Genomic DNA, 23,340 nt, shown 5'->3' on the forward strand with positions numbered 1-23,340 from the left:
AAAGTACTTTCTCAATGTCCTCTAATTCCAAGTTTTTATCATTATGGATACTTATATTTTACAGGCATTTATAGTTCATATCACCACTCATTAATCATTTTCAGGGAAGTTCTGAGACCAACATCCATTTCAGCATTCCATAAAGATCTTGCCAAGTATCTTTCTTCTTCTCTGCTTACAGATTATTTTGTGACTTGTTTTACTCTTTCAGAGTACCATATTGTAAAGAGGAATGAAATTAAGAAAAAAAAAAAAAGGGCCATTAAAAAGACCAAGTTCTCATGACTAAATTTTTAGTTATGCCTTTAAGTATTCAGATGATGTAGTACAAGGCAATATAAAAAAAACATCCTAAATGCCTCTAATACTGTATAAATTTACTAAAAAGGTAACACTTTTTCTCATTACAAGTAACACAATTTCATGAGAGAAGCATAGTAAAATTCTGCCATGTACAGAGCAGGTTTACATAATTTAAAAATGATTATAAAGTATGAGTTACAATTTTATCCCCTATTCTTGATCATAGGTTCCTGATTTCTCTCTTTATATTTTCAATGTTTTTTATGATGTAATATACATACATTTTTGTGTATTTGTTCTATTATCTTCGTAATATTAACTAGTGTGGTTCCAAACTGTGCTTCATGACTATTTAGTGAGTCACAACTAGCATTTAAAGAAAAAAAGTAGAACAAAAAAACCCCTGAAATATCTCATACAGTAAAGCGGAATACTCTTGTGCACTTTTTATTTTTGTAATTTTATGTACACATGTATATTAAATGGGATTTCATTTAAAATGTTTAAAAAAAACATTAAACTGAATTGTACAGGGAAACTGAATTACTAGATCAAAAGATGTTTTGTTTTGTTTTTAGTTTTCATTTTTCATGCCTACCAATAGTAATATGAGTAACCTATTTCTCCACATGCACACCGAAAGAGATATTATCATTCTTTTTAATTCTTGTTGATCTGAAAGGAAAGAAAGGTACCATGACATTTTAAATTTGTAGTTCCTTATTCCTAGGAGTTGATATTATAGTATTGTTTGTGTGAATTATATTTATAGTCTAAGAAAATTATTTCTTTCTAATTTTAAGAGATAATAAACTTGGTTTTGCTTGTTACAGATATATTTTAGTTTTGGAATACTCAAAACTTATTACATAATTTAATAAATTTCTATTCACTTCATAGAAAGCTGCTAATACACAAATAGTCTTAGTCTTCTTTGAATATATTCATTTTATCTATATAATCCTTGTATGGCAGAGCAACATAATGCAGAGTACAAGGGCATTCAGGTTTCAGGTCCAGATGTAATAATAATGAACTAACCACATGAACAAACACGTTAATTATCCTTTTTATATTTTCTTTTACTATCCTACAAACTAATATAATGGAGAATATACCAATTATTTTAAGTTCTTAAAAGTTAATATTTACTGAGCACTTACAATATGCCAAGAAGCAGTGCTAAGTGCTTTAAACTCTATGTAATTTAATACCAATGGCTCTCAGTATTTCTAAAGCTCCCAATTTATAAATGAGGAAATGTAGACTCAAGAGAAATTAAGACAATTGACATACCTGGAGTACAAACTTAGGTCTGTCTGACTCCATAGCCAATATCTTATTTATGCTATCAGTTACAAGACATTTTTTTCTAAAAATTTCTGTCAACAAACAAGGCTTTTTAAGACATGTAATTTGTTTATAAGTAATAAACATCTATACATATATACACATCAGTAACTCTTCTAGTGGAAACTGAACATGTGAAATTGCCAACTATTCAATAGTTCCCCCTGCTGGCTTATTCCCAGAAGTACAATTTAAAGAAAAAATCCTTAATGAAAATTGTCAATACAGTATAGGTTAATAATAAATTCCCTGTTCTCAATAGATCATGTTTTTAGAGAATAATGAAGAAAATATATAGAATTTCTATCTGAAACCCTTTTAAGGGCTTTTTGGGGTATATGTTGGGAAAATATAAGTCAGGAAGTCACTGTGGGTACAAAAAATATAATACAACTTGAGATTATGCTATTCGTAAAATTTCTATTTTGTACTATTAGGCTCAGACCATCATAATTTCATGGAATAAGCTATATTCTAAGGATGTAAGGAGGGAATAGCAAATTATACCTTAGCAGCTGCCTATGACAAAGATTCTGAACTTCTTTTACAATATAGGTAGTCCCTACATTTCAAAGCTCCAAGTATACTGCTACTCTCTTTTCTTTTTCTGTGAGGGTATGTGGGTCTTTCTTGCATCTTTTTATTTTTTCTACACAGAGGCTTGTGTTTTTTTCCTTTTAAAAATAGTTTAAGTTATATAAACTATTTTTAATTCTTAAAAAGATTCTACATTCATATGGTTCAAAGGTATAAAAAGCAAGGTGAAATATCTTCCTTTTCTCCAAACCTCCATACATAACCGCTGTTACTGTAAAAACAGAAACAATGAGTAGATAGCAATGCCTTAACTGTATATGTGCTATATGGGCTACAAAGGCCTTTTCCATCCCCGTTGAGAGGTTATCTTTATCTTCTTTCCTATGACACTATTGTTCTTTGTATGATGGAACCTAATAAAAATCTTCTTACTATGCCTGACTATCTGGGATCATTAAATTTTTCTGCCTTGAAACAGAAAAAGCACAAACAACTGGCAAATTAGCTTTTATTTCTATCTACTTTAAAACCACCCAAACACTCAATGACTCTAAAAGCATTAATCTAATAAATATTTACTGAGCATCTACTCTATGCCAGGCACTAAAAAAATTACAAAGGAACACCAGTAATTACTTTAAAGATGGTAATATTTTCCCAAATTCTTGATATCAAGGTGGAAAAGACTGTCAATACAATAAACACACATAAGTAGAATTTGAATTTAAAAATGTCGCTCCCAATCTCCCTTATCCACTTTCCAAAAAAACACACAACCATTTTAAATCTTCCAAATAATGGGTTTATTTTAAGCAAAAATTATTAGCATAACGCTGAAAGAAGAACAGGAAATAAACTACCTTGTTCTTCAGGTGAGAGGTCACTGTCTTCATCTTCACTGCTTTCTTGTACATGAACCTGATACTTTGGCTCCGAACCTTCAGCAGCAGCTAATCTAAACAATCATTTGCAAAGAAATCAACACTCTGATATTTTTATATTAACTCAGTGACTTGTTCAACTTTTGAGTACCATTAAAACATCATTAACATAAGGTCATTAACATACTAGCTATAACTTGATGAGGAAAATAAAAAGCAAGAGAGTGAGCCTGGGTGTAGAAACCAAAATGCAACAAGAAGACTGGAGGATGAGAAATCAATGAACAGCAAAGAAATAGAGCTTTTGTTTAGAAATTCAGTTATTTTTGCCTTTCTCACATTCACTGTTAAAACTCAGGAGGCAGGATATTAAAAAAACAAACAAACCACAATCAGTGTATTAGGCTCTGGTACTCTAATCTTTCTGTCACTTGCATACCTTGATTTTAATCTAGAAACAAGACTATAAAAATAGTTATGAAAAATCCAGATATACTTAGCACATGCTTTTTATTTACACTTGTACAAGTAAAATGCCTTTAACTCTGCACAATTAAAAACAGCATAAGTGAAAATGCTTTATATATAGTCATCAGTACTTACTTCTTAGCTAACGTATCTGGGATCAGGGCTTCAGTGTTTTCTGAATCACTCAATGCATCTTCATCATCACCTATCATACTAGGACAACAAGCAGATTATAATTAATAACGGAACTATAATTTCTCAAGCAGAAAAACAAGGTAAATATAATCCAATAGACTTACTTAAAATATCAAAACATTTATAGCTCTGTTGTCATCTTTGAAGTTTAATTTTAGTTTCAATTCAATGCAAATATTTAAAAGTAAATGATTAAAAAACAACAACACTACTGCAACCATGAAGATAAATATTGAAAATTCAAACCATCTGAAAAAAAATACTTCGATTATTCCATCCAGTGGGGGTGGGGGAGACAAATAATGCAAAAACAAACAAACAAAACCACCTCACTGTCTGTTTTAGAATATGTAATGTTACATAACCTGAAGATGAGACAAAGGGATCTATGCAGACATAAGTTTAGGTAAAAATAACAAAATATTTATTGTCTTATTTTCCATACAAACACTATAAACCTACTTTTTTAAAATTCTTCACCCGAGGATATTTTTCCATTGCTTTTCAGAGAGTGTATATGGGGGGGGGGGGGGGGGAGAAAGAAACATTGATGTGAGACACATGTATTGGTTGCCTCCTGCATGTGCCCGAATGGGGCCAGGGATCGAACCCACAATCCTTTGAATTGTGGGCCAACACTCATCACTGAGTAACAATGGCCATGGCTATAAAAAGCATCTTAAAAACAAACAAACAAACAAACAAATAAAAACCTCTTCAAGAAAAATAAGAGCTAGTAAAACTGAGCACCACATCAAGAAAACATACATACAGATGTATGTATGCACATACATCTGTACATACACACAGCCTCAATCATTTAGGGACCAAATAACTTTCGAGACTCTCAGAGGAAGAATATGGATAAGGTAAAGAGAGAGAGAAAAAAGCTTATCTACCTGTGGAGAGTGGCTGCAGTGTTCAGACAGGATCAAGCCTCGGACTGACTTGTGGCAAAGCCACATACAAGTCCCAGCATGGAGGGCAAAGCCCTCCCAGCACAATTATAGCCAAAAGGCTATGGTTGTAAGCTTGACCTTATAGTCTGACCCTGAAGTCCTAGGTAGCTAAGGGATGTGGGGTGGGGAGTGCAGCAAGTGCTGCCTAAATAAAGCTTAATAGAGTTCAGAGAACGGCAACACAGGAAAGAAGCAGATTTGAAATTCGCAATAACACTGTAAACCTCTTGCCCTTGTTTTGCTTTGTGTGATCTGACTATAATTTAAATAAAGCTTTGGCTTACAGGCTGTGTCACTGTTTCCTCATCCAGGCACAGTGATCTACCTGGTCCCATCTATATTCTCTTGTGTGTATTCTTTAATCCTTCACCACCCCTCCTCAGGTTCACCACTGGCCGTGCTGGACACTGTTCATCTACCATTCTGATTTATTATATTTTAAATATAAAGCCTAAAAATAATGAGTACAGCTATTTTTGAATCATGTTAGATCTAAAGTCTTTAGGTATACAACATAGTGGTTAGACAATCATACTTTACAAAGTGTTTCCCCTGAAATTTCCAGTACCTACTTAGTACCATACATATTGAATATATTCCCTATACTGTACCTTTATATCCCCGTGAAAGAAGTGAAGGGATTAAGAGGTACAAATTGGTAGTTACAAAATAGTCTGCTACTTTTATTGAAAAGGAAGAAAGCCCTAACTTTGGCTTCTGGTACAATAAATGTTTTAAGATATGTTTTAAAGTATATCTGTAATTAGGAGAAAACAATATAAACTTTTCATAAATAATATGTCTATTTCTTCCCTCAAGTTTATTAGTATTAGTGTTTCAGTATCTGTACTTCCTATTTCCTTATTTCTTTCTACCCTTGCCAAAATCATCATGTTTATTCTTTTTACAGTTTTTGTTATCATCAAGTTATCTCAACTTCGCTTCTTCCAAAGATTTCATCCATTGATTTAAAACAGAATTTCTTAACTCTATTTTAACAATAACTTCTGGATTTATGAACTTACACTTCAATGACAAAATATTTCAGTCCTGAAAATCTTTATTTTTTCGACACAAGTTAAGGCATACTCTGCATTAGGTATTTCCACTTATTTAGAACGCCATCTTCTCAAAATGCTAATTGGCACATTATTTTTGTCTTTATACTAATCACTGCCACACACTATTATTTTAAAAATTTTGGAAGACTCAAAATTGCCAACAATAACAATGCACTTATCTAAACTACAATATTATGTAAGTAAAAAAGAAGGACATCAAACAGTAGTAATGACCACTTGTCTTTGAATGGGTTAAAAAATAGTTAACATTTGTGAAGTTATTTTCTGCAAAGAGACCTGAGTAAGCCCCTGATTTCTATTTTGGAAGCAAACAAGCCCATTTTAAAGTTACATATTAGTTATATTTTACAGTTGGGTTATTAATTAGTGCTCCAGTAACACATATAAAAACAAATTCAAATCAGCTGTTATCCAAAAGTTCATATCAAATGCAAAATGTAAACAAGTCAAAAAAGGAATGATGTCTACAAAACATTACCGGTGGTATGGCGTGCTTGGTTCATCTATTTTCATTAAACCATAGTCTTTGTCTGCTGGATGATATGTCGCCAGGATGTTCATTTCATCCCACTTCTGGGATTTTTTACTAAAATTAAAAGAAAAAAATTTTCCTCAAAACAATAAAAGATAAAAAATGTACACATCTAAAATTCACAAACACCTAAAAATGTTTTTATTGATTTTTAGAGAGAAAGGGAGAGGGATGGAGAGATAGAAACATCAATGAGAGAGAACAGTATCAGTCGGCTGCCTCCTGCACGTACCCCTATATTGGGGATCAAGTGCACAATCGGGGCACGTGCCCCGACCAGGCGACCTTTTGGTTCTTAGGTCGACACTCAACCGCTGAGCCATACCGACTGGGTGAAAATTCACAAACATCAGTTTCTAGTTGACTGCTAACTTCTATTTTTACAGCTACTTTATTAGAATAGAAACTGACTTAGGATAAAAACTGTATGTCATTAAAATAAAATCTTAAAGCAAAAATAAATAAATGAATGAATGAATAACTAAATAAATAACTAAATAAATAAATAAATAAATAAATAAAATCTTGGTAAATATTTTATAAAATACTTAGTGCCCACATATTAAAAACATATTATTAAGAATCTTCACCAGGCATTCAAAACACTATATGACATATTTAGTCTTCACCTGATCTAAAGAATTAAAGCAGTAAAAATTGAAATTTATACATTGTTTGATCTCAATAGTTAAGGATTTTTGTTACTATGTATTAGTAACACTGTTATTAAAAAAATCAAACAGGAATTTTTTTTGGCCTAATTTTTTCAGATATACATACCTATAAAAAGAATCAGGCTTGCTCTCCCTCTCAGGAGCACACCCACACGCTGCCCCCCTCCTTTCTTCCCCAGAAGAATGCATCTCCTAAACTCTAAGGGACCCCATGAGGCTTGCAACCAGGACAGCAATGGGCAGCTGCAGTTCATTCCAGGCAAACTCCCTGAATCTATTCTCCAGGCCCCTTATTCTCTGAATTCTTAGTGAACCAAAGCAGCCTACTTAGGCTCATTTCCCCAGCCTTTGTTTCATTGTCACCAGCTTTAATAAACGATCTCTAATATTCAACAACAAAAAAATCAGAACATTAAACGATAGGGAAAACTTCATTAAATTCATATACCACTAAATAAAGATTTAGTTTGCAAAAAAAATAAAACTACAACTCAATTTTTTAATCCAGAAAAATAAGGCTTTGCTCAGAAATGGAATACAGCAGTCCCCCCTTATCTCTGGGGGACACATTAGAATGCCTGAAATTGCAGATAATACTGAACCTTATATATACTATGTTTTCCCTGTATATACATACTTATAATAAAGTTTAATTTATACTAGTAAACTCGGCACAGTAAGAGATTAACAATAAAATAGCACAATTATAACAATATACTGTGATAAAAGTTATGTGAATGTGGTCTCTCTCAATATATTGTACTCATCACCTTTCTTATGATGATGTGAGATGACAATGCCTACGTAATGAGATGAACTGAGGTGAACGAACGTAGGCATTGTGATATAGCATTAGGCTACTAAAGGGTTGCTTCAACAAAAGCACTGTGATACCTGAACAGTTGATCTGATTACCAAATGGCTATTAAGTGACTATAGGCAGGTAGTGTACTAGTATACAATGTGAATACGCTGGACAAAGGGATGATTCACACTGAGGTTTCATCATGCTACTTAGAAAGGTGCACAATGAATTATTGAGCATTTTTTCAAGTCTCTTGGCCATTTATTTGTATGTCCTCTTTGGGCAAGTGTCTATTCAGGTCCTCTGCCCATTTTTAAATTAGATTGTCTTCCTTTTGTTAAGTTGTATGAGTGCTTTATATATTTTGGAAATTAACCCATCAGATGTATCATTGGCATATATGTTCTCCCAAACAGTGCGTTTCCCTTTTCATTGTGATGCTGGTTTCTTTAGCTGTGCAGAAGCTTTTTAGTATAATGTAGTCACATTTATTTATTTTTTCCTTTGTTTCTCTTGCCCTAGGTGACTTATTGGTGAAAATTCTGCTACAGATGTCTGAGGTTTTGCTGCCTATATTTTCTTCTAGGATTTATATGGTTTCACGACTTACATTTAAGTCTTTTATCCATTTTTAGTTTATTCTTATGTATGGTGTAAGTTGGTGGTCTAGCTTCATTATTTTTGCACATACCTGTCCAATTTTCCCAGCACCATTTATTGAAGAAACTCTCTTTACTCCCTTATATGCTCTTGCCTCATCTGTCAAATATTAATTGAGCATAATGGCTTGGGTCAATTTCTGGGTTCTCAGCTCTGTTCCATTGATCTATATGCCTATTCTTATACCAGTGCCAGGCTGTTTTGATTAACAATAAAACATGGCTTTGTAGTATAACCTGATATTTTGATACTTCCAACTTTGTTCTTTCTCAAGATATCTGCAGCTGTTCGGGGTCTTTTTTTGTTCCATATACATTTTTGGAGTATTTGTTCTAGATCTGTGAAATATGTCATTGGTATTTTAATAGGGATTGCAATGAATCTGTAGATTTAGATTGCTTTGGGTAGTATGGACATTTTAATGATGTTACCTCATTCCAATCCATGAACACGGTATATTCTTCCACTTATTTGTAGCTTCCTCTATCTCTTTTTTCAATGTCCAGTAGTTTTTCAAGTACAGGTCTTTTACCTCCCTGGTTAAATTAATTCCTACATTTGCTTATTTACTTATTTATTTGCAATAATAAAAGGGATTTTTTTTTTTTAGTTTCTCTTTCAGAGAGATTATTGGTGTATAAAAATGCCATTGATTTCTGGATATTAATTTTGTATCCTGCTACTTTGCCGAATGTGCTTATCAAGTCTAGTAGTTTTTTTGGTGGATTCTGTAGGGTTTTCCATGTGTAATATCATGTCATCTATGAATAATGAGTTTTACTTCCTCCTTGACAATTTTAATGCCTTTTATCTTTTCTTCTTGTCTGACTGCTGTAGCTGGAACTTACAGTACTATGTTGAATAAGAGTGATGAAAACAGACATCCCTGTCTTGTTCCTGTTCTTAAGGGAAACACTTTTAGTCTTTGCTCCTTGACTATGATGTTGGTTTCAATGTCACTAATCATCAGAAAAATGCAAATTAAAATGACAATGAGGTATCACCTCACACCTGACAGAATGACTACCATCAATAAATCAACAAACAACAAGTGCTGGTGAGACTGTGGAGAAAAAGGAACCCTCGTACACTGCTGGAGGGAATGCAGACTGGTGCAGTCACTATGGAAAACAGTGTGGAGTTTCCTTAAAAAATTAAAAAATGGAACTGTTATTTGATCCTGTGATCTCACTTCTGGGAATATATTCTAAGAAGCCTGAAACACCAATCAGAAAGAATGTATGCACCCCTATGTCCATAGCAGCACAATTTACAATAGCTAAGATCTGGAAACAGCCCAAGTGCCCATCAGCAGATGAATGGATAAAAAAGCTGTGGTACATTTACACAATGGAATACCATGCAGCTGTAAAAAAGAAGGACCTCTTACTCTTTCAGACAGCATGGAGGGACCTGGAAATTATTATGCTAAGTGAAATAAGCCAGTCAGAGAAAGACAAATATCACATGATCTCACTTATATGTGGAATCTAATGAATAACATAAGTTGATGAATAAAATAGAACTAGGGGCATGGAAACATGGAACAGACTGATGAATCTCAGAGGGAAGAGTGGTGGTGGTGGGATGGCAGGAAGAGATTAACCGAAGAACTTATGTGCATATATGCATTACCCATGGACACAGACAATAGGGTGGTGAAAGCCTGTGGTGAGGTGGGAACTTTGTGGAGGGGAGCAATGGGGGGAAAAAGGAAGGGGACATATGTAATACTCTCAACAATAAAGATAAAAAAAGAAATAAAAATAAAGTAAAATTCATGAATTGTTTATTTCTGGAATTCATTTAATATTCTTGTTTTCTTTTAAAATTTTATTTTTCAGTTGTGCTGTTTACATTCAAAATTATTTTGTATTAGTGTCAAGTAAACAGCATAGTTGTTAGACTTTACAAAGCATTTCCCCCAATATTTCTAGTACCCTCCTGGCACCATACAGAGGCATTACAATATTATTGACTATATCACTGATGCTGTACTTCACATTTCCATGACTATTTTGTAACTACCAATTTGTATTTCTTTAAAACTTTTTAAAATATATATTTTTATTGGTTTCAGAGAGGGAGGGATAGAAAGAAATATCAATGATAAGCATCATTGATCAGCTGTCTTCTGCACACTGACCTGCTCGATCTCCTACTGGGGATCGAGCCCACAACCAAGGCATGTGCCCTTGACCAGAATCAAACCCAGGGCCCTTCAGTCCACAGGCCGATGCTCTATCCACTGAGCTAGACTGGGTAGGGCCCAATTTGTATTTCTTAATCCCTTCAACTTTTTCAGCCAGTCCCCTAACCGCCTTACCCGCTGGCAACCATTAGTCTGCTCTCTGTATCTCAGTCTGTTTCTATTTTATTTGTTTATTTTGCTCTTTAGACTCCTCATGTAAGTGAAAGCATATGGTATTTGTCTTTTTCTAATGGACTTAATTCACTATGCATAATACCCTCTAGGTCCAAATATGCTGTTTCAAATGCTAAGGTTTCATTCTTTTTATGGTCAAGTAATATTCCATTGTATATATGTACCAATCTTGTTTATCCACTTGTCTATTGATGAGTGCTTGGGTTGCTTCCATATCTTAGCTATTGTAAATAACACTGCAATAAACATAGGAATGCATATATTCTCTCGAATATGTATTTTTGGTTCCTTTGGATATATTCCCAGAAATGTAATTGCTGAGTCTCAAGGCAGTTCCAATTTTTATTTTTATTTTTAAGGATCCTCCATACTGGTTTTTATAATGGATGTACCAATCTGCATTCCCACTAAAAGTGATCAAGGGGTCCCTTTTCACCACATCCTTGCCAGCACTTGTTTGCTGATTTACTGATGATAGCCATTATGATAGGTGTGAGGTGGTATGCCACTGTGGTTTATATTTGCATTTCTCTGATGATTAGTGATGCTGAGCATCTTTTCATATGTCTATTGACCATCTGTATGTCCTCTTTGGAGAAGTGTCTATTCAGGGCCTCTGCCCATATTTTAATTGGATTGGTTGTTTTTGGTATTGAGTTATATGAGTTTTTTGTTGTTAATTCTCACCGGAGGATATTTTTCCATTGATTTTTAGACAGAGTGGAAGGGATGGGGAGAGACAGAGACATCGATGTGAGAGAGACACAGCGATTGGTTGCCTCCCTCACATGCCCCAACCGGGCTGGGATTAACCCTTTGCACTCGCTTGCTTTTTTCTCAATTCCTGCTACTGATGCTAACCGTGTCAAGTCACACTCGACATCCGAGTGCAAAAGGTTAAGCCTGCAACCAAGGTATATTGACTGGAATCAAACCAGGGACCCTTCAGTTCATGGGCCAGCTAAGCCAAACCAGCTAGGGGGAGTTATAGGAGTTCTTTATAAATTTTGGATATTAACCCCTCATCAGATGTACCTTTGGCGAATATCTCCTACTCAGCAGACTGTCTTTTCATTTTGTTGAGTTTCCTTTGCTGTGCAAAAATTTTGATGCAGTCCCATTTGTTCATTTTTTTTCTTTTGTTTCCCTTGCCCAAGGATATATATCAGAAAAAATAGAGCTTTAAGAAATATCTGAGATTTTACTGCCTGTTTTCTTCTAGGAGTTGTATGGTTTCCATCTTATATTTAAGTCTTTGATCCATTTTGAGTTTATTTTTGCATATGGTATAAGGTGGTCTATTTTCTTTTGCATTTATTTGTCCAATTTCTCCAACACCATTTATTGAATAGACTGTCTTTACCCCACTGTATGTTCTTGTCTCTTTTGTCATATATTAATTGACCATATAGGCATGGGTTTACTTCTGGGCTCTCAATTCTGTTTCATTGATCTATGTATCTGTTTTTATGCCAATACCATGCTGTTTTGATTAATATAGCCTTGTATTTGGTATCAGCTGGCATGATACCTCCAACTTTGTTCTTTTTCCTAGGATTGCTGTGGCTATTCAAGGACTTTTGTGGTTCCAAATAAATGTTTAAATTATTTGTTATAGTTATGTGAAAAACATCATTGGTATTTTGATAGGAATTTCGTTTAATTTATAGATTTTTTTAAAGTAGTATGGACATTTTAATGATGTTAATTCTTCCTATTCAAGAGCACGGTATATGCTTCCATTTATTTGTATCTTCTTCAATGTCTTTTGTCAGTGTCTTATAATTTTCTGAGTACAGGTCTTTTACCACCTTGGTTCAATTTATTCCTGGATATTTTACTTTTTTTGATGCAATTATAAATGGGATTGCTTTCTTAGTTTCCCTTTCTGATACTTCATTATTGATATACTAGAGGATGGTGCACAAAACTCATGCATGGGTAGAGTCCCTAGGCCTGGCCGGCGATTAGGGCCAATCAGGGCCTTTCGGCTGCTGGCCAGGGCCTTCCTTCCCCAGCTGCTGGCTGCTGGCCAGGGCCTTCTTTTGTTCCGTGCCACCCCCTGGTGGTCAGTGCATGTCATAGCAAGCAATCGAACTCCTGGTTGAACTCCCGAGGGGACACTTTGCATATTAGCCTTTTATATATATATAGAAGGTAAAGATGCAATCAAATTCTTAATATTAATTTTGTATCTGTTATTTTACTGAATTCATTCATCAGTTTTAATAGCTTCCTGGTGGAATCTTTAGGGTTCTCTGTATACAGTATTCATGTCATCTGCAAATAATGACAGTTTTACTTCTTCCTTTCCAATTTGGATGCCTTTTATTTCTTCTTCTTGTCTTGAGTGCTGTGGCTAGGCCTTCCAATGCTGAATAAGAATGGTGTCTTGTTCCTGATCTTAAGGGAAATGCTTTTAGTTTTTCCCCATTGAGTACAATGTTAGCTGTGGGTTTGTCATATATGAATTTCATTATGTTGAACTGTGTTCCTTCTATTCCCACTTTGCTAAGAGTTTTATCATAAACTAGAGGCCCAGTGCATGAAATTCGTGCACCGGTAGGGTCCCTAGCGGCTGCTGGCCACCGGCTGGGGCCTCCCTCCCTTCCCCTGGCTGCCTGCCAGCACTGGGGCCTCCCTCCCTTTCCCCGGCCAGCCCGCCTCCTGGTCAAACTCCTGGAAGAACTCCGGTTGAGGGGACAATTTGCATACTATGCTTTTATATTATATAGGATGGACGCTAGATTTTGTCAAATTCTTTTTCTGAATCTAATGATATGATCATATGATTTTTGTCCTTCATTTTATTTATGGGGTGCATCACCTTATTTGATTTACAGGTATTATACCAACCTTGCATCCCAGGAATAAATCCCACTTGATCATGGTATATAATCTTTTTAATGTATTGCTGAATTCAGCTTGCTAATATTTTGTTGAGGATTTTTATATCCATGTTCATCAGGAATATTGGCCTATAATTTTCTTTTTCTGTAATTTCCTTATCTGGTTTTGGAATCAGGGTAATACTGACCTTGTAAAATGAGGTTGGGTGTCTTCCCGCCAGAATTTTTTTGGAATAGCATGAGAAGGATAAGTGTTAGTTTTTCTTTGAATGTTGGTAAAATTCACTTGTGAAACCATCCAGGACTTTTGCTTGTTGAAAGTTTTTTGATTATTGCTTCGAATTCATTGATTGTAATCAGTCTGTTTTAGTCTTAGAAGACTATATGTTTCTAGGAATTTACCCATTTCTCCCAAATTGTCAAATTTGTTAGCATATAGTTGTTTGCATCTATTTAATATTTGTGGACTGCAGGTAATTTAAACTATGGGAAGTGAAACCGTGGACAAGGAGGAACTACAAATAAGATAAATCTACTTAAGAGAACTAGAAATACTTTATAAGTACTTTATGAACACTTGTTAATATCCATTCAACAAAATATTTGCATAACTATTAAGATGTTCAATAATTAATGCCTTAATTACAAATCCTTATATACTCATTAAAACGGATATAAAGGTCTCTGCTGACATTTTGTCATATATACAGTTTATCACTTGGTTATATAATTTGAAAATACTACTACTTTAAAAAAATCAATGTAGATTTTACACAGATTCAAATCATACCTTCTGCATTTGGTCCACACTGTTGAAGTTTAAATGTAGACAATTTTAATTTTCCCAAATCTACTAATACCCTGATCCTGAAATGCTCTTGGAAAATTACATACTTAAATTTTAACATTATACTCACTTCACTATGCTCTGAGTCACCTTAAAAATTACATCGCAAGTAAGCCTGACTTTATGTTCTTTTGGTGCATTAATTCTAAGCACAGAAATAAAATTTCTTCTTTAAAGAGCTTTTATTCACTCAGCATAGAACTGAATTTTCAACTCATCAAATTTAAATGTTGTTAGTATTAAAAAAACACTTGATTGAACTAGACTGAATAAATACATCTTGCTTTATATTGATGTTTTTAGATGCCAAGTTTCAGACTGTCTTATCAGTAATAGTTGGTCTTGTGGCAGGAAAAAAAAAAAAAAAAAAACACCAAAAAATTTAACTGCGAGACAGATATTTAAGGTTCAAGTTCCAGTCACCTTTCACTAATCCTGTGATCAGGGGCAAGCCCAGAAAACATCCTCTCTTGGGCTATATTAACTCCACATGGAAATTATAATAAAATGGAGTTTTAATAGCAGCCTTTCTTACTATATATTGTTAAATCAACTGGAATATGCCCATGAAACCAAATTATAAAAGCACCTTATAAAATTATAAAAGCTCCTTATACAAATATATATTTGTATAAGGAGCTTTAATGATCTTAAAATCTAAAGTTTTGGATTAAAAATCCTGAACCATATCTCACTTAGCACCAGAGAATGGTTTGAGATAAGGCATTCTGAAAACATAATTAAGTTGTTTTTGTACAGAATGTCTTCTACCTTTGCCCTCCAAGGCTCAATATTTAAGATCTGCCACCGAATGAGGTTTCTAAAAGCAATCAGCTTTTTATTTGACTAAATCTACAATTTCAAACATTTTATTTTGCTAAACAGTTCCATTAACTACAGATTTCTGTAAATTTAAACAGCAAATGATTAGGTTTGCTCATGGTCATATTCTATAAAAGAAAACTTACAGTGGAAAGAGATACACTTCTCTAAAGACTTTATTTTTTAAAATATATTTTTATTGATTTCAGAGAGGAAGGGAGAGGGAGAGGGAGAGATAGAAACATCAATGATGAGAGAGAATCACTGATCGGCTGCCTCCTGCATGCCCCCTACTGGGGATTGAGCCCACAACCCGGGCCTGTGCCCTTGACCAAAATCGAACCCAGGACCCTTCAATCCACAGGCTGACGCTCTATCCACTGAGCCAAACCAGCTAGGGCTCTAAAGATTTTAGATAGAAATTATAAAGAAGTTTCTGATTAGAAGGATAATGAAAGAAAAGGATTCACATTTTAAGAAGATTAATTTTGTGAAGAAAGCAATTCAAAAGCAAAGAAAAGAAGGGAGACCCATGATCCAGTAACTAAATGTTCCCCCCTGATAAGACAGTATCTCTGAAAGAGTTAGAAGCAGAAAAGCACAGCTAAAAGTTGCATTAAACCTATGTAAATAGTCCCACTATGATTTCCTATTAAGGATATTATAAAAGAAAACTAGCACATCTCTAGGTAAAGTTCAAAAGCAGGCAAAACTAAAGTGTGTAGGGATATATAATTGATTACCATAAAAATCAGGATAATGGTTATGATAGCAGGGAGGAGAAAGGAGACTGGAAAGGGCAGGAGGCATTTCTGAGGTAATGGAAACATTCTTTTTTCTTGACAATGATGGTGGTTACAGAGACGTTTGTTTTATAACTTCTTAAGCTTGAAAATATACTTTTCTGTATGTGTATGAAATATTTAAAAAACAAACATACATTAAGGACCTTGTTGGTCTCAAAGTAAAACAGGTTATTTCCTAAATGATGCTAACAATATTGAATTAAAAATGACATTTTATTGTTATTACTGCTTAAGAGAGAAGAATGAAGATGGACCTTTAGAGTTTAAAAGGTATCTCTAATTATGGGGGGCGGGGGAACACCAAAATACCTTGTAAGCCTGTTTTGTGAGCCAATTATAGAAAAATAACTGTAGGACACAAGCAGAAATGCTTTCTTAAAATTAAGGATGAAATTTAAAAATTATAATCCCAGCACCTTAACCCATTAACAATTTTGATTTCTGCATACTTTCAACTGTGTATAATATATAATAAAAAATACATAAGCTTTCAGTATATATAAAACGATGCAACATTCATAAAATACATATATGTACTGATATAAAACCTATCAGTATATGTATTTTATCATAATAAACTGCTTGTATTTTCTTGTATTTACCTTTTTTTAAAAATCTTCACCTGAGGATATGTTTTTATTGATTTTAGCAAGAGAGGAAGGGGGGCCCTAACCGGTTTGGCTCAGTGGATAGAGCATCGGCCTGTGGACTGAAGGATCCCAGGTTCGATTCCAGTCAAGGGCATGTACCTTGGTTGCGGCCACATCCCCAGTAGGGGGTGTGCAAGAGGCAGCTGATCGATGTTTCCCTCTCACTGATGTTTTTAACTCTCTATCCCTCTCCCTTCCTCTCTGCAAAAAGATCAATAATATATTTAAAAAAAAAAAAAAGGAGAGGAAGGGGAAAGGGAGGGGGGAGAGGAGAGGAGGGGGAGGAGAGAGAAACATTGATCAGTTGCCTCTTGTACTCACCCCAATTGGGGATCCAACCTGCAATCTAGGTATTTTTTCAGTCTTTACCTTTTTAATAACTGCACTAATATTCAACAATAAACTCTTAACCTAATGTTAGATATCTAGATTAAATCCAAGGGTTCTGTATTTAAAATAAAACAGAAATGAACATTTTTGTGCATATTTTATTCCATAATGTTTTTAGGATAATTTGCCAGGACAGGCATATCTGGATTAAATTTTATCAAGAGCTTTATACTTTACGTCATGTTGCCATACAGCTTTTTAAAAAGAGAGGACTATTTGTAATGTTCCCAATAATTACTAAAACTTTGCCAGGATCAGATATTTGTGTATGTGTGTTTTCCACCTGAGCAGTATAAATCAATATTTAAAAGCTGTTTTGTGTTTCTTTGCTTATTACCTAATAAGTAATATGAAAAATATTTATTTTACTTTCTTGTATGAATTGCTTAAATCCTTTGCCTACCTATTGGAACCCTTTTATAAATTTTAAGAGATTTAATCCATATTATACACAACCCAAGGTATTTATATAAGCTATAAACCACATTATATGTAACCCAAATTTTTCTCAGTATGTTTGCCATTTAGTTTATGCTCCACTAGAAAGAGAATTAAAGTTTTATATATTCAAAGCTTCACTCTACTTCAACACAATTCTAAGAGAAAAAGAAATCTTTAGGATTATTCAGATCCAAAGGTGATAAAAGTATCTTGCAAACACAGGAATTTAAATAAAGGCATAAAACAATAGGCTCCAAACAATGGTAGGACTTCTTAGGTGGAAAGTAGTGAAATAGAAGAAACTGTTAGCAGAGTACATGGGATATGGAAATTAGCATCTCTAAAGTTTTGGCAGATTAATATTAGTTGTAGAGTTACAAAACCCAAGGAGTGACCTTGAGTTTAATCCCAACAGTATCAGGAACTGTTCCTGTAACCTTCTTTAGGTCTTTATCTCCACTTACAAAAAATAGGGGCACCACCACATGCACTGCAGATCTGTTTCGAGGGTAAAAGCACCTGATGGTTTCAGTTTCTTTCCTCACTCTGGCTGAGTAGTTTCCTGCAGCCTAAATCTGGTCCAGAAAAAGTCACCACTCTCACTTTCACTTTGATAGCTCATATGATGCCATCTCAAAAACTTACTCATACTTTCTTGTTGCTTGTGACTTGTTCCTTTGACAGTTTTAGCCACGCTTGGAGTGGGAAGCAGGATTTTGCTTCAAGGTGTTAAACTTTAATTGCACATTTCAAGAAATGGTTCTTTCTTTAAATGAAGATTCACCTTATGTAGGGTGACAAAGTACAAGTCTTTGAAGCCTGACACCATCACTGAGCTATTATTAAAGTAAGACTTAACAATAAAAGCAATTAGTAAATAAAACTCACTTTTGGAAAACTTTACTCAATGAGACTTTGACACATCCCTTTATAGACAGAAAAAGACAAAGTTAAAGCATGCTTATAATCCTGGCCAGTGCTGTTCAGTGGTTGAGCGTCAACCTATGAATCAGGAGCTCAAGGTTCGATTCCCAGTCAGGGCACATGTCTGGGTTGCAGGCTTGATCCCCAGAGTGGGGCATGCAGGAGGCAGATGATCAATGATTATCTCTCATAACTGATGTTTCTACCTTTCTCTCCCTTCCTCTCCAAAATCAATAAAAATATATTTTTTAAAAAGAAATTAATTCAAGCACATTTTTTTCAAACAGAATTTGCCTACATTACTAACCCAAGACTACTAAAGAATTTGAATTGAACACAGTGATTCTACTGAGATGTGGGAAAATTAGATTTTTATGTTTATTTACTAAAATAAGATTAACATTTGAAGTTGAGGTACTGGGTTAAATACTTTACATTTATTACCTCATTTAATAATTAAACTAGGCATGAATATAATGAATAACTCACTGGCAGTCACAGAACTAATAAGTAGCAGACAGAATCCAAACCCAGGAAATCTAGTCTCAAATTAATTACTAGCCTACACACTTCTCATAGGATAGCGTTAGTAATATTTAATATTAATATCATATTTTCAGCAATTCCAAATGCACATTCTTCTCATTTTAATATCTCCAAAAACAGAAAAATTTGGGTTACATATAATGTGGTTTATAGCTTATATAAATAGATAGCATCTTATAAATTGGCAGTACTTTTTTCTTTCTTGGTAGTACATAAAATCATGTTACAGCTTAGAATAAATGGTGTCTTGTTTTTGATGAAATGCACATACTTACTCACTAGATCTGTTACATTAGATCAATGATTTTTCAATCTTTTTCACCTCATGGCACACATTAATTACTAAAATTACAAAGACTTGTACTTTGTCACCCTGCAGCACACCAAAAAATATATATTTTTTGCCCGACAAAATAAAAAATGGTGTAATTTTGATTCATTCACACCAGATGGCTACTGTTTATGTTGGCTATTGTCATTTTTTTTAATTTGACAATCTAAGGGTAAAGAGGTCAGCGCCCCTGACTAGATATTGCATTATCTTAAAAATTGTTGTGGTACACTGCTTGAAAATCGTTGCATTAGATCTTAATGAGTTATGTACTATATTCAAGGTATCCTGAAAGAATGGGAATTCCACAATCACAGGAGGTAACAGTAGAGTTCTAACTATTTGAACAGTGTGTTGCAATGTACTGAGATTTACTTATTCCTAATTATGTGGATTTGCAGATTCTATCCAGTTTAATGGTACCTTGAAGAAATTAGTCACTGAAGATAATAGTACGAATGCAAAGTATAAAGAGAATATTAAGAAAATAACATCAGAGAAATTTTAAAAAAGATAATTTGACAAGAACTATATAAAAAAATTCTAAAGACCATTCAAAATATGGCATTATTTGAACCTTACTTTAAGTGTATATTTAGCTTTGAGATATTATCTAATGATAGTAGTACATGTGTATATATTATAAACAAACACTTGGAAGTGTATTTGAAATTTTTCCTACTAAAAAGATGCACAATCAAAAAATTTAGAGATCAATGGAGTAAGACAACTCAATTCTGGCCTTTAAAAAAAATCCCTTGCGCCATAACCGGTTTGGCTCAGTGGATAGAACGTCGGCCTGCGGACTCAAGGGTCCCGGGTTCGATTCCGGTCAAGGGCATGTACCTTGGTTGCGGGCACATCCCCAGTAGGGGGTGTACAGGAGGCAGCTGATTGATGTTTCTCTCTCATCGATGTTTCTACCTCTCTATCCCTCTCCCTTCCTCTCTGTAAAAAATCAATAAAATATATTAAAAAAAAAAAAGAGGATAAATCTCATTAAAAAAAAATCCCTTGTTAAGGTTTCTTTTTGCTAAATAAAATGTTATGTTAAATAACATCCTCTCACAACTGATGGTGGTGGTAGTGGGAGGGAAGTGGTGTGTGCAGAAAAAGGAAATTACCACTACATTTTACATGATAAAGGCACCAATAAAAAGTATGGTTGAGATTCTGTATTTGCAAATAAGGGTACTTGCTGAAATTCATCTGTAATCTATATATATAAAAGGCTAATATGCAAAGTGTCCCCTCTAGAGTTTGACCAAGGAGTTCAATCGCTCGCTATGACGTGCGCTGACCACCAGGGGGCAGCGCAAAATGAAGGAAGGCCCTGATCGCAGGCCAGGCTTAGGGACCCTACCCCTGAACGAATTTCATGCACCAGGCCTCTAGTTTCAAAATAAATATTCAGAGGCACTTTCTCAGTCTCTCTAAGATATGTGCAGAGCAGGGAAATACTTGAGTTGCCCAATGCACAGTCCCAGCTGAGGTAAAACAAGGAGATGCTTTTACATTGTTTCAGCTCTCATACTGTAAGTGTCCTTTGGGCAGTATATGTAGTTCCATGTTATTTGCTTTTTGCTAGTGACTTTGCTGTTTAAACTGGCTCCCAAGTGTAGTGCTGAAGTGCTACCTATTGTTCCCAAAAACAAGAAGGCTGTGATGTGCCTAAAGGAGAAAATATGTGTATTATATAAACTTCATTCAGGCATGAGTGACAGTGCTGTTGGCTGGGTGTTTAATGTTAACAAAACAATATATATTAAATAAGGTGTCTTTAATAGAAACAAAAATTTTTCAAAGGTATATAATGACTAGAGGCCCGATGCACAAAATTCGTGCAAGAGTAGGCCCTCGAAGCTCCAGCTGCCTCAGTCCTTGCAGCTCTCGCAGCCCCAGCTGCCTCGTGGCCCTGTCCCCCACCCACTAGTCATTCAGGAAGGTGGTTCCACCATCCAGTCTAATTAGCATATTAGCTCTTTATTATATAGGATTGGTTTATTAAAATGTGACCAGAGGCTTGCAGAAACCTAGCTTTGTATTTCACCTGGGAGCTATGATTCAATATACACTAACTTAGTGTTTGTGGTGACTTTATAGAACGTAACTACTGAAAATAACCAGAATTAACGTACATCCCTGGTCTTTTTTATATTAATATGAGATTCGTTTGCCTTATATTCTGTTCCAACATTTAAAGTTAGACCACTACATTACACTTATTAGTTTCTGAATTTTAAGTGCATTGTAATTGAGTTATTTATTTTCAGTCCTTTTATATGAGGGGGAATATTGGTTGTATTAAAATTACACATTACAAAAAGTTTGTTTCAAATGTGTTCAATTATACTTTTATTGTTTCAGCTCAAAGAGGCTCTCATAAAGTCACTAATATTGTTTGCATGAGCTGTGACATAAATACATAATAATGTATATTGTACAGCTGACCCTTGAACATTGCTGGGGTTGAGGTACCAACTCCCCCAAAACTTTACTACTAATATCTTGTAGTAAAGATATTAGTGACCAGAAGCCTTAATGATAACGTAAACAGTATTTTGTATGTTATATGTATTACATACTGTATTCTTAACTTAAGCTAGAGGAAAGAAAATGTTATTAAGAAAATCAAAACTGGGCCTATGCAGTTCAAACCCATGTTGTTCAAGGGTCACTGCATTACCAATATAATCAGTTTCTCTGCTTTACCGTCATGTGACACTGATTATTACTTGGAGCCAAACATCACGAACCTCAATGAATTAGGTAGCTCCTTTTAAAGACAAGCTTATAACCCTCTAACTAGAAAAGCAATCAAAGTCACCCATCTTGTAAAAAAGCCCCTTTTGAATGAAATCTCCCCTGATAGCAGCTCCTACAGAAGGAGTAGCCCTATGTAGGTGAGTCAGTCTAGTATAGTGAATTTCAAAGTAGAAAGATCTGGAGGTAACCCCAATTATAAGAGGCCAACCCATACATGAAGTGGGGCCATAGGATTTTATGGTAGATCAAAGTTGAGAATAAATGGAAGCTAAGAAAACAGAAGAAAATTATAAGCCAGTTGGTAGCCAAACAAAAAGTTCACACTGAAAGATATCTAAAAACATAAATGCCAGTGAGAACTGTATTCCTGCTGCATAAGAGCCTTCTATAGTTTGTTTTGACTTTTTTTAAAAAAACTATCTTGGTATTCCTGTTATAGCTATGTTCTGGTGAGATTATGCTTTTTGAATCCCACCACCTACAACCATCGACCACTACTCCTCATCCCCATTTGAAGTGGCTTATCCCAAACAGAGGTTGGAAAATTGTGTTAGAGAATATAAGAGTCAAGCATTCCAGAGTGGGGGTGGGGGAGTTGCTAGACAAACTAAGGTCCTTTCCAACCCCAAAGGTCATGATTCCAAGCTGTGATCCTACTATGTTTTCTTTAACACAAATCCACATAAATTTACCATCACCAAGTAGTAGCTCCTTTTACAGACCTAAAATGGTCCTTTAAAGGGGTGTGCCCTAGTTCCAATACTCTTAAGTTTTCCTGAACATCCTCATTTTAACTTTATGACTTGACAGATTTCAGTAAGTTTTCTTAAGCCTTATTTCCAAAACGTAGCATCTTCATATTTTTTAGTATTTTATATCAAGCCCTCTAGCACTACTAACCCAGTGGAATATTTTATAGTACATATACTGTATTGCAATTTTTTCTTCTTTTAAAAAATATTTTTATTGATTTCAGAGAGGAAGGGAGAGGGAAAGAGAGAAATATCAATGATAAGAGAATCATTGACTGACTGCCTCCTGCATGCCCCACACTGGGGATGGAGCCCATATGGGCCCTGACTAGGAATCCAAGATGCTCAACCACTGAGCCACCCTAACCAGGCTGCAATTTTTGT

At 34.7% G+C, this 23,340-nt stretch overlaps 1 protein-coding gene across 1 annotated transcript in view; it reads right to left on the reverse strand.

Annotated features, from left to right (window-relative positions):
• PPP1R2 (protein phosphatase 1 regulatory inhibitor subunit 2) overlaps positions 1 to 23,340 on the reverse strand; it is a 35,427-nt gene that overhangs the window by 10,726 nt on the left and 1,361 nt on the right. Inside the window, exons 2-4 of the mRNA XM_079766487.1 lie at positions 6,254 to 6,361; positions 3,675 to 3,752; positions 3,051 to 3,145 (exon numbers count right to left, since the gene is read on the reverse strand). Of these exons, the coding sequence (XP_079622613.1) occupies positions 3,051 to 3,145; positions 3,675 to 3,752; positions 6,254 to 6,361 (281 nt within the window). The remainder of the gene's footprint in view (positions 1 to 3,050; positions 3,146 to 3,674; positions 3,753 to 6,253; positions 6,362 to 23,340) is intronic.

This window comes from Cnephaeus nilssonii (genome assembly GCF_951640355.1).
Source record: "Cnephaeus nilssonii genome assembly, chromosome: 3".
In the NCBI taxonomy this organism is placed as follows: Eukaryota; Metazoa; Chordata; class Mammalia; order Chiroptera; family Vespertilionidae; genus Cnephaeus; species Cnephaeus nilssonii.